This window comes from Mirounga angustirostris, unplaced genomic scaffold, assembly GCF_029215605.1.
Source record: "Mirounga angustirostris isolate CCGP_5_RB_7025 unplaced genomic scaffold, mMirAng1.0.hap1 SCAF_1, whole genome shotgun sequence".
Taxonomy (NCBI): domain Eukaryota; kingdom Metazoa; phylum Chordata; class Mammalia; order Carnivora; family Phocidae; genus Mirounga; species Mirounga angustirostris.
The window spans coordinates 189,822,729-189,834,009 of NW_026991709.1; the positions used below are offsets into that span (position 1 = coordinate 189,822,729).

At 41.9% G+C, this 11,281-nt stretch overlaps 1 protein-coding gene across 12 annotated transcripts in view; it reads left to right on the top strand.

The window, feature by feature from the left end:
• Positions 1-10,528, top strand: part of CFAP20DC (CFAP20 domain containing) — a 270,624-nt gene extending 260,096 nt beyond the window's left edge. For all 12 annotated transcript variants that reach the window (XM_045862045.3, XM_064594315.1, XM_045862042.3 and 9 more), the window contains 2 exons: positions 331-425; positions 9,993-10,528. In XM_045862045.3, coding sequence (XP_045718001.1) covers positions 331-425; positions 9,993-10,105 — 208 coding nt within the window. In that variant the 3' untranslated portion in view covers positions 10,106-10,528. The remainder of the gene's footprint in view (positions 1-330; positions 426-9,992) is intronic.
• Positions 10,529-11,281: the final 753 nt, after the last annotated feature.

Sequence of the window (11,281 nt, forward strand, 5' to 3'; positions counted from 1 at the left end):
TCCTTCTGAGTTACTGAAATAATTTTCTTATAGGAGAGGATCTGTGTACACTTTAATAGCCACAATAAGAAACTTTCGAGAGGAATAGTCATCTTTAATCTAGTTAATGTATTTGTGGAACAACTAGTTAGTTCAGTGATTGACATTATGTTAATCCATTTATAGAACTGAATATTAACCTCTGAACATTCTGTCCTTCTGAAATATGAAGGAGGGGGGAAAAATGTTTCTTTGTGGAAGCCCCGGGAAATGAAAAATCCAAGGGAAAGGTAAAATTTATATATGAAATTGCAGACCTGTTGTTTATTTACTTTCTTCTTGTCTTTTTAGGGACTGGTTAAATATGTTGAGCCCACCAATTATTCCTCCCAGTCAACAGCCAACAGACCAGCATCTGGATTCTTCTGGAAGCTTGAGTGCTCAAGGTGGGACTATGGAAAATGCTATGCATAAAAAAATAAAAATCATTAACTACAAATAGAGAAAATCAGTCGCTTTGAGATGCCACTGTTTTTATTAAATGCTGATCGTTTAGGCTCACACCCCCAAAATGAGATACCCTGTGCCTCATTTTATAGGATGATAAGTCCTTTGGTATCAAATTGACCTTCATCTGGATTCCGGGTCTACCAATTCCTGCTGTGTGGCCTTTAGGACTTTTGGTTACCACATTTGTAAAGTAAGACTGATAATAGTGTCCACCTGAAAGTTTTTCATGAAGATTCAATAAGGTATACTGTGCACAAAGCACTTACTAGCTGTTCATATTGTTATAAAGCAGACCTGATGCTCCTAGATCACTAGATACATGTTTTCATTCATACAGGGATACTTGTCTTTAAAGATAAGGCTGGTACAGAGTTATAGCAAGTAGTGTTAGCGATGGAGGAATGGGAAGGAAGAGGGAATGAAAATTTGCCTGCATCCCTTTGTTGGGGAGAGTCATAGATATGAACCATCAGGTTCTGGTTGTGAGCAGGGAACGTGATTGTCAGGAGTGCATAGAGGAGGAAGGGAAAAGAAGCCTTTGGTGGAAACAGAGGGATTGGGATGGAAGGGGTAGAGGAGAGTCTAAAGTGCGTAATTGGAGTGACAAATAACCTCAGAGTGAGACTCCCTGAGACGGCTTTTTGAGTTGGGATTCTGAAGAGGGAAGCATGCTATCTGAAGTTAAAAAAATAATAATACAGGAACTGAAGCCAATATAAATTGCTCCAACAAAGGTGCCAGGTTTTTCCCCCACTAACTGCCCCAGGGAGAAAGTAGAGCATCCCATTTTTTTTCAGGTATGGAAAATTCAGAGTGAGAGCTCATACATCTGAGCTGTACATTTTTGCCGCCCAAGGGATGGAGATGTCTCCATGATTTACTGTCTGAAATAGATTACGCCCCTCAAATTGGGAATCTTTTTAGAGGTGTACATTTATAATTACTTATGACAGAAAAATAGAATCTTGGCTGTCAGGAGGAGACCTTGCTGTGAGGGAACAAATAATATGTTATGTTAAGTGTCTCAGATAAACCAGAAGAACAGAGAGCGTGGTCCTTGAGCAAAGGCACCCAAGATATTTATTAGTGAGAATTAGCTGGAAAAGGATGACTTCAAGTCACCGTTGCCAAGTGAGGTTTTGACAGCAGGAGCTCAGTTATGTTGAAGGTAAACAGAACTTCCATCGAGGGCAAACCAACAAATTAAATTCAGAAGATTGTAGAAATGTTCTGGCCGATGTTAACCAGATCTGGCGCCCTTCCCGCCTGTCAGCCTCGGTTTCTATCAGCTGTCCCTTTCCCCTTTTCTGATCTGCTCAAGTGGTTTGTAGCTAATTAGTATTTTCAAAAATTAGTGTTTCCTATTTGGTGGCTCTTTACATGTCATTGGCTTAGTTGTAGAAAACATATCAATATGCCAAGGTAGTGTTCTTATAAATTGTTGGTCAAAGAAAAATGATGGGTTCAAGTATCCAGTTTGTATCACCAGAAGCAAGAGGGAGACGTGGTTGCAGGCAGTCCAGGCCTCTTCCTGGGCTTCTGTCCCACGATACCAGGAATTTAGGGAGATATGCCGGACACCGTGCTAAGTCCTAACATCAGCTGTCACGGCAACACCACAAGGAAGGTACTGTTTGTGTGCGTGTGTAAATGTTAGTCTTTACAGCTGGGAAAACTGAGGTACAAAGTTCTTGAATGCCTTGCCCAGGGTCACACCACCAGTCCTCAGCAGAGCTGGGAAGGGAATCCAAACAGCCCGGCCCAGAGCCCATCCACTGTTTTTATACTTTTTCGATTTTGAACCAAGTACCTAAATTACCTACTCTAAAACTAATATATATAAAATCAGGAATTGAAATTTTATTTTTCTCTTCAGAGTTCCTGATCTACAGGAAAAAAAACAAATTGAAACATCTCAAGGGCTAAGTACCTAAGTTCTTCAAGGGGGAAAAAAAAAGAGCAGACCTCTAGTCCCCTGTTTCAGCACTGGACCTGCCTCCCCTGCCCATCCATGCTTGTCAGGAATGACAAGTGGCAGCATTTTCTCCATGGGAGTGAGGGACTCGGGGGCAAAGTTGCTGTGCTGACCAATCTGAGGGAGCGAGGGCCTGACTGAGAGACAGGATCCCTGGATTGCCGAGCTGCCAGGCCTGGGTATTTGCTTGTCACCTACCTTCTCAAAGGCCTTTCTAGACAATCTTATCTAAGTAGGTCCATCTCCCTTCGCCTTGTACATTTTCTTCATGACCTTTTCACAGTTTGTCATTTGTGATTTGTTTGCTTGTTTAATGTCTTCTTTCCTACATAGCCTGTGAGTTTTTAAAAGCAGAGACTTTATCAGTGTGCTCACTCCTGGATCCCAAGTACCCCATGCAATTTCTATAGGTTATTAGCTACTCTCTAAATTTTTGTTAGAGGGAAGACAGGAAGGGAGAAAGGGGAAAAAGAGGGAGAGAAATGTTCTTCAAAAGGCCATTTTTTTATACCATCCTTGAAAAAAAAAAGAGTAATTCATTGAAGTCTTACTTTCAGTTTTCCCCCATTCCAGTATTTTAGTATATTAGGTATATTTCTAAAATTTGACAATGAGAGCATTGAACCTAGACCCTAGCATTTTCACAACTAAAACAGTGATAGGTCACCTTGGGCAGTGGTTCTTAAACTGTATTTATAAGCAGTGAAAACTTTTCTTTCAAATGAATTTCATATGAAATTCCAACATATAAAAGAGATAAAAGCAGAACTGTTCTGACTAAAGGGGAAGTTAGGGTCTCAGAACCCTGCCTTGGGGCTCTGATGAACCAGCTAAGAACAGTGATGCAGTACAACACCCTCAACTTGACCTTGCTTAAGGTCAAATGCCCGATCAGAGCCCCAGCTAGGAGTAGGACCCAGGCTTCCTCCCTATCAGTGCCTTTCTGCAGAACCTGTGAAGGTGGTTTTGAAGGCTTCACAGGGAAGGAGGGCTTCCCATCTTTAGACTTCTAGGATAAAAATAGTAATAGCTAATATTTATTTCACCTTCCTGTGACCCCCACCTGCAAGTACCCTTTACTTCTCATAATAGCCTCCTGAGGTGTAGATACTGCTGTTCCCCGCCTTTTGCACATGGACACTGGGGCTTAGAGCTGGGAAGTAACATGCTGAACCCCCACAGCTGCAGCTGAGGTGGAGAGATCAAGATGCATCTGCAGAGCTAGAGGCATAACTGCAGTTGAACAGCAGGGAAAGATGGCCTGACCAATGCCTAGTTCTAGAAAACTTGCCCCAGGCCATACGAAAGTAAGTGCATGTGTTAACCTCAACAACAAAAGAGCGGGTTATTTTACCAGCAAAAAGAGTTTATTGAGGGATAGCAGAAGAATGGCAATTTGGGACATGCAAGCTGCAGCAAAGCATGGGCAAGCCTGGAGAACAAAGGAGAGGAGCATTACTTTGTATAGAAAAAGGAGGACGTTGGGAGAAGCTGCTTCGAAGGAAAGTCTATTAGAGTCTAAAAGTCTAAAGCAAGAGTTCAAGGTGGCAACGTTGCACTTGGAAATGTGCAGTTTATGACTCTGAATGCATTTTGTTACACACCAGGGAAGTCCTTAACCAGACTATTGAGCTCTGAAACCCATAATGTCTCAATGGCCTGATTTCAGGCGAGGTGGCAACATCATAGCTAGGGGAAAACGCATCCCAATTCCAGCAAGGGAAGCTGAAATCACACCCTGGACTAAGAACCTTGCTGGGGTGCATCTGGGGAATAAGTAGGTGGGGATGGTTCTGGAGTAAGAGAGAGAGCCTCAGGCACCGGCAACGTGTTTACTTCTCTACTTCCGGGCTTACTTCTAGTACTCCTAGAAGGAAGGCATCTCTTTAGTGCACAATTGTTTCGTAAGTTTGTTTCCCAGCTTTATTGAGATAAAATTAAAATGTAACATTGTGTAAGTTTAAGATGTAACACTGTGTAAGTTTAACTGATGATTTGATATACAAGCACACATTTGAATCACTGCACATTTGTAAGTAGAGACTACCTGGAAAGAATGAAATTGCACTAATTCCCAGTTAATCTTCCAAATCCTTCAACATGTTGTCTTCAGTGGCATTTTCCAAGTAAAATATAGCCACTGGTTTTTGCAAAAGAGTTGATGTACTTATTTCCCAAATGAAACCTGAACTATAATCATGGCATGTTATTTGCCTTCCGAGAAACAATATGGTTTTCTAATAGAAGAAAGTATCTTTTTCATCCTTTTTATCCCATGCTTGGTCATTTATCTCTCTCCCATTCCAGGACACATATTTGCTGAAAACCAAAATTCAGCAGTTTACAGTAGACTTTCTCGGGTTTTAGTGCAAGTTAATTTTGCCCTACTGTGAGAGGCGTTGGTGGAAGAGTTTGCAAGCACCTGGTGCTCAGCAGAATCTTATCTAAAATGTCATCTTTATTGATCCTGAGGCTGACTGTTTGGAATGGTGATCCCTCACCATTGAATTGTTTAAACAATAGTGTATTAGTATGCACATAAAAATACAGTCAATCAGTTCTCAAGATCTATAAGAGAGAAAACGCATTAACTTTTTTTAAAAAATTCTGGATGGCAGCGTCAGAAAATCGAAAATCAAGTGCAGCGTCTTGATTCAGAGATTTTAAATCTGATAAAGTGGTGCCACATCATTTGTTTTCAAGCTTGAGGACTTAGCCCGCGCATATAGGTTTTCTATTATCTATGGTTAAAATGCAATAAATATAGATAATTAAGAATTTATATTAATGGACTTTCAAAAGGTGAACTGAAGGAATTGTTTGCCTGAACTGATCTAACAGAGGGGAGGGCAACTAATATTGCTGCATTTGGTCCGGCTCTGTTGGTTTTTCTTCTATTATTGCTGTTAACCAATTTCAGAGTGGATGAAGCTGGAAGTTTGTAAATAGATTATTATCTGAAAGGCAATTTTATTTCACTGGAAATGACTTTATTATGTGGAGAAGAGTAAAAATGTAATTTGGACCCCTGTCCAGATGCTCTTAGTCTGGTAGCAGAGAATGGTTTTATTTGTTAATTTGTCCTTTTAGAGTTTCTGTAGCCAGTCTTTAAATAGAGCAATTTAGCATTTTGGGGAAAAACAAACTCTGTTCCATCCAAGAATATAATTGAAAATTACCCCATACCCTTGCACAATAATTACCTTTCAAAACATTTCCCATTGCTTGACATCATAGTGGTAATTGCTTAATGATATTATAATTTCATTACATAGGGATTACAATGGCCTAAAATGATGTAAATTGGAGGCTTTGAAAATTAAGTTATAATGAAAACAAAACCTTTTATGCAAGTTTAAAGCACTTACTTCAATGTAAAATTATACATAATGTCACCCAATTTTTATACGAGTGTCATTGTTGGTAGAGTTTTAAAATTCATCCATTTAAAGCTTTAGTACTAAAAACCACAAAACCTGCTTTGGTCCCATGGTTATAATGCATGAGGTTCCAGTTTTATAGTGATATGTATTGGAACGAATGCATTTATATAGCAGTTACTGCTTCAGTTTTTATGCATTATGTAGCAAAACCCCTACTAATGAATTGGCTCCACCTCGATCCCTTTGCAGTTGGGTGATAAAGACCCATGGCCCATTACAACTGTTATTTTCATCTAGAAAGATTCCTGACTGGTCGTAATATGTATTGAGTTTCCTAACTTAATAGTGCCAGCTTAAAATTTTATCTTTTTGGAAAGTACCAGCACCGAGTGCGCTAAGCAGTTATACGGCATGTAACTTACATGCCAGAGGTCAGAATTTCCCCCACTGTGCGGATGGAGTAAAAATGAAGCATCGGATAGCAGACCCCTGAGATAGGTTGACTTGTAATCATTTACCTCTGTGATACATGATTTTAACATTACACCTGATGGAAAAATACATTTTACTTTTTGAAAAATATGTGATTTTTGGTTTAAGAACTCTTTTTACTTAAAGATGAATTCATGATAATGTCCTTTATGACACTAGTTGGGGTCTTTGTATTTCATTCAAATCGGTCCCATGGTGTAATGGTTAGCACTCTGGACTCTGTATTTCATTCAAATCCACTATTTTTTTTTCTCTTGGTAGTGAAAAATCAAGCAGGTATAGTTTTGGGATGGGGAATAAGGTATAAGTGGACATAGCCCTTTTGTGTCTAACTCAGGTATCTTCCGTTTGTCATGATGACAATTATATCAACAACATTTATTGAGTATTCACTGTGTGTGTGGAGTATTACAAAGTATCTTACTTAGTTCTCACAGGTACTATCACAGGTAGTATTACTATCCTCACATGAGAAGACTAAGGCTCAGAGTGCTGAATTTTCCCAATGTCCCACAGCTATACGAAGTGGTAGAATGGGATTTGGACCCAGGTCTCTCTGACCACTGTCTCAGTGTCATGGTGCCTGTCTCTGTGAAGCCTTATCTTAGGACTCTAAGCTTTATCAGTGTTTCTGTTCTGAGTGACTAAGCAATTTAGAGTCTGTAGTTCATGATTTATTTCAAGATTGTCATTATCCTTAATAGTAACAGTAACGATCATTTGTTGAACAACTGCTAGGTGCACTGTGCTATGCATATTATCCAGGGTCCAGTTTCATCTTCCACAAAACCCTATGAAACAGGCATTGTTATTCTCATTTGGTAAATAAGGAAATGAGGGTCCAGTGAGGCAAAATAAACCGTAACTGCCTGAAGGTCATTTGGGTAGGCAGCGGCCAAGCTCCTCTCTGTCCTGTCTGCCAGGTCCTAGGGCCCAGGGCTCTCTTGGCCACTCTGCAGTTGCCTCTCCCATCCCCCCTCATTAATCTTTACTAGCTGCTTTTGTTTTGTGTGTGAATGTCACATCCACACCTAGACATGGTACAGATTTAATAGACATCTTCACGTAGCAGGTACACATAAGTTACTTATTGGTTCTGTTCTCTGAAGAAGCCTAAATAAGAAAGGGATGATGGATTGAATATGTGAAGGTAAAGGACATGCACACCCTCCCTTTGAGGTGCAGAAGTGACCTAAAAGGGGGTCATCTTCCATGAGAAACAGTCACTTGAAAAGCATTCCCAACCTCTCCTACTTAAAGGAAGAAGGTGGACCCTGAGGACCACTCTTGAGGTAACAATAGAAAGTAAAGGAAAGGCAGCTTGCTTTCTCTGATTTCCTATTCTTAATTAGAAACTGTGCAGGGTGCTCAGGTCAGCTACCACCATTAACGTGGCCATTAGCAAAGTCCTGTCATACTTCAAGGACATAAGCTACTGCAGCCAAGAGTCACAGAAACTCATCAAAGACACTGCAGGGATCATTGGATCTGGTCCTGCCCTGTGCACAATAAAATCTCACCCAAGTGATTGCCCCAGTCCCTGCTTCACCCTCCCCAGGGTCCACCCCCCCCCCCCATTTCCTGGTCCGCTCTACTGTTTAGAAAATTCTTCCTTGTGCTGAGCCAAAATCTGTCTCCTCATAACTTTCCTTCGTTGATCCTCTTGCTTCCTCCTGGAACCCCACAGAATCTTCTTAACTTCTCTCTCATTTATCACCCTTGATGTACTTGAGGCCAGAAGGGCTGCTGTAACCTCAAGCTTTGTCTTTTCTGGAGCTAATAAGCCTGGATTTTGCCTCTGCCCTCCCACATGGACTCTCTCATCTTTGTGATTTTTGAAGTATGAGAAATGAAATTTCTTTTGTTTCCAAACCTGAGTTTTTCAAATGAAGGACACCTTTACAATTTTTTACCCTCTTCCATGTTTAAATTCCCATAATATAATAGCTCCCAACTGAACGTGTTCCACCACCTTCTTAATGAAAGCAGGGCGCCAATACAGTAGAAAGAACACAGAACTGAGAGTCTGGACACCCAGGTTCCTCCCTGACTCTGCCTCTGACTCAGGAGAGTGACCTCAGGTGAGCCGGTTAACAGACCCTGCTTCCCTCGTCTGTCAAACAGGCACCATAATCCCTGTCGATTTCACAGGAGGGTCAAGCGAGCTACTGCACGTGAAGTGCTTTCTAAACCACCCAGGGCTCCGCCAGTTGAGATGTTAGCCAGCAAGGGAGAGGCACCTAGTCCTCCGGTTAGTTCAACTTTTTAAGGACTGCCGGTGCTGTGTGCTGCCCGTAAGAGAGTCAGCCGCTCTTGTGTTTTGCCCGTCACTGCACACTCCTTGAGAATAGCGCCTGCTTCGTCGACCATCTCATCCCCAGCACCCGACTCAGTGCCTGGTGCAGGGGTGATCATGTTATGGGTCTTTGGAGGGTCAGAGGCATGGCTGTGGTAGAATCTCAACCCCCGACTTTACCATCTTGCCCCCGCCCCCTGGGACTTAACTCGGGTTTGTCACTGTCCTGACACCGTCCATGCACCAGCTCGGTCTGATTTTGGCTGGAAAAGATGGACTCCCACCACTTTCCCGCACTCTAGGCAGTGACACTTATAACCATAGACTTGGCTTTCACAGTCATGTATTCACCCTTTCCAGAAACATTCAGTATTGACTGAGCCTCTGTTACATGTCAGCCCTGCCCCAAGCCCACAGCTGAGCCTTTCTCAAAGTAACCCTGGTGAGCTTACAGCCCCAGAGACTGGGTTTTCTCTGGTCCTTAGTAGCCTGTGCTAAGGAAGAGAGAGGAGTGTTCTCCTAATCACCCCTCCTCCCTGAGCCTGCTCTGATCCTCTCCAGCTCAGGGAGGTCTTACCCTCCTAGCTTCTGGACTCCTATCACATGGTTTTCAGAAGTAGTCACAAGTCACTCGCTTGCTGGTGATGGCACCAAGTGCACAAGTACTTAGCATAGCACTGGGCATGTATAAGGTGCTCAGGGAAGATCTTACGAAAACAGTCTTTTTTTTTTTTCCAGTCCATGCCATGGGTTGGAAACCAACCAAACCTGCTAATAACTTAGGCAGCAGGAGTTCCTCCAAACCATCTAAACAGTTGTCACAAGAGACAAACATGAAGCCACGTCCATGTTACTAGCAAATGTGACAGACCTTCCTACCATTAATAAAATTACCCATCACCTGGCCGTTTTCTGTATGTGTTCTATGCTTCATGTGTCTTGTGTTCCTAAACAGCATTATCATTTTAATTCAGGCTTACTTGGTAGCACTTTTAGGGTGCATTCATACAGCTCTGGCCCACAACCGAGTCTGGAACTGTCGCCCCCAAGTCTTGAATCCCCCTCATATCCTTGATCCCGTGAGTCCCTTGGCCCTGTCCCTTTCTTCTCTCCCTCCCTGCCTGGCCTCCAAACTCAGCTTTTCTTGTCCTTCAGAGCGAAGCCGGCCCTGTCTTACGCTGTGTGCACAGAGTCCGCACGTCTGCTGTGCTCCTCCATTCTGGCCTTGATATTCCTCCCGCACAAGGAGCATCTCCCAGGAGGGTTAGAGGTGCCTGTCTCCTTGCCCTTCTGCCCCAGCAATCAGCAGTTCCGGGCGGGCAGGCGGCTAACGTGTCTGTGGTTCTCCTCCCCACAGGTGAAGAAGACCCAAGTGTGGAAGAGGACGAGGAGGTGCTGACTCTGCTGTATGACCCATGTCTGAACTGCTACTTTGATCCCCAGACGGGGAAATACTACGAGCTGGTGTGAGGCGTCCCTCCAGGGCCTAAAATAGCCATGCCCAGGGGGAGCAGGCAAGCCAAGCTGACCGTGATGTTGGCCCCACAGTGCGTGTATGGGGCAGGCCCGCAGTATCCAGAGTAACTGAGAGAAATGAAGTTGTTTTGTAAATAACGTATGATGTTAAGGATACCTACCTTCTCTTTGTAGATGCATGTGATTTTTTTGGCAGTGAAGGAATTAATACAGAGACAAGATTTTAGGACTTTTGAATTGGTTTCTTCTTGGTTAGTTCTCATCCTACATATCATTTTTTATTGCCTATAATCTTACGGAAGCAAATTAAGAGTTATTAATTCAAATGTTTTGCAGTGTTAATCTGTAAATGATGGCTTGATACACAGAAAATGTATTCTTGTTTCAAAGATATCTGGGTACCTTTTATTTTATTACCTATTTGTATTAAAAATAAAGTATAATGGTCAAACGAATACCTTTTAAACTGCCTCCTTGCTTAGTTGCCTTGCTTGCATTCCTTACCAGAATATTCCAAGATAATATTTACCCTTCCTTAGACTCTTAGAAAAGGAAACACTGTGAACTGGTCAGATTTTATTATCCCATTTTTTTAGCACTTGCCCCACTGTTCCATTTCATAAGGGTTCATCCAGAGTTTGCCAAAGATCAAAACATTGTTAATCACTTAAGCTGCTTAGCACTGTGCTGTGCTTTTTTGGTTTTGGGTTTTGCTTTTTTTTATTTTTTTTACCAATTATCTCTAAATTCTAATAATATGATCCAAATCTAGCTCCATGGATCCAGATTTAAGAAGTCACCCCTTTGAACACCCCACACACCTCACCATTTCTGTGACTAGGCCTGGAGAAACAGAGGAGGCTCACTATAATTCTGCTTGTTGCATCACAAGGAAAAAATCATGCACTTCCTGAGTTTGAGGAGACAGCCTTGAATTGTGTGCCAAGTATATTAATATTGAGCTCAAGGAAGTACTTATATTAGCTGGAATATTTTGTTATTTAATAAAGATTTTTTAATAAAGAAGAGTACCATTGGAAATGAAAAATTACTGGTGTACAATTGGATTTAATGGCAGTACTATAATTTCATTTAATGTTGCTTGATAGAGGAAATAAGAGCTCTTTTTTCAGGAAGTGATTTGGGCTCCTGTTCAAAGGATCATACATT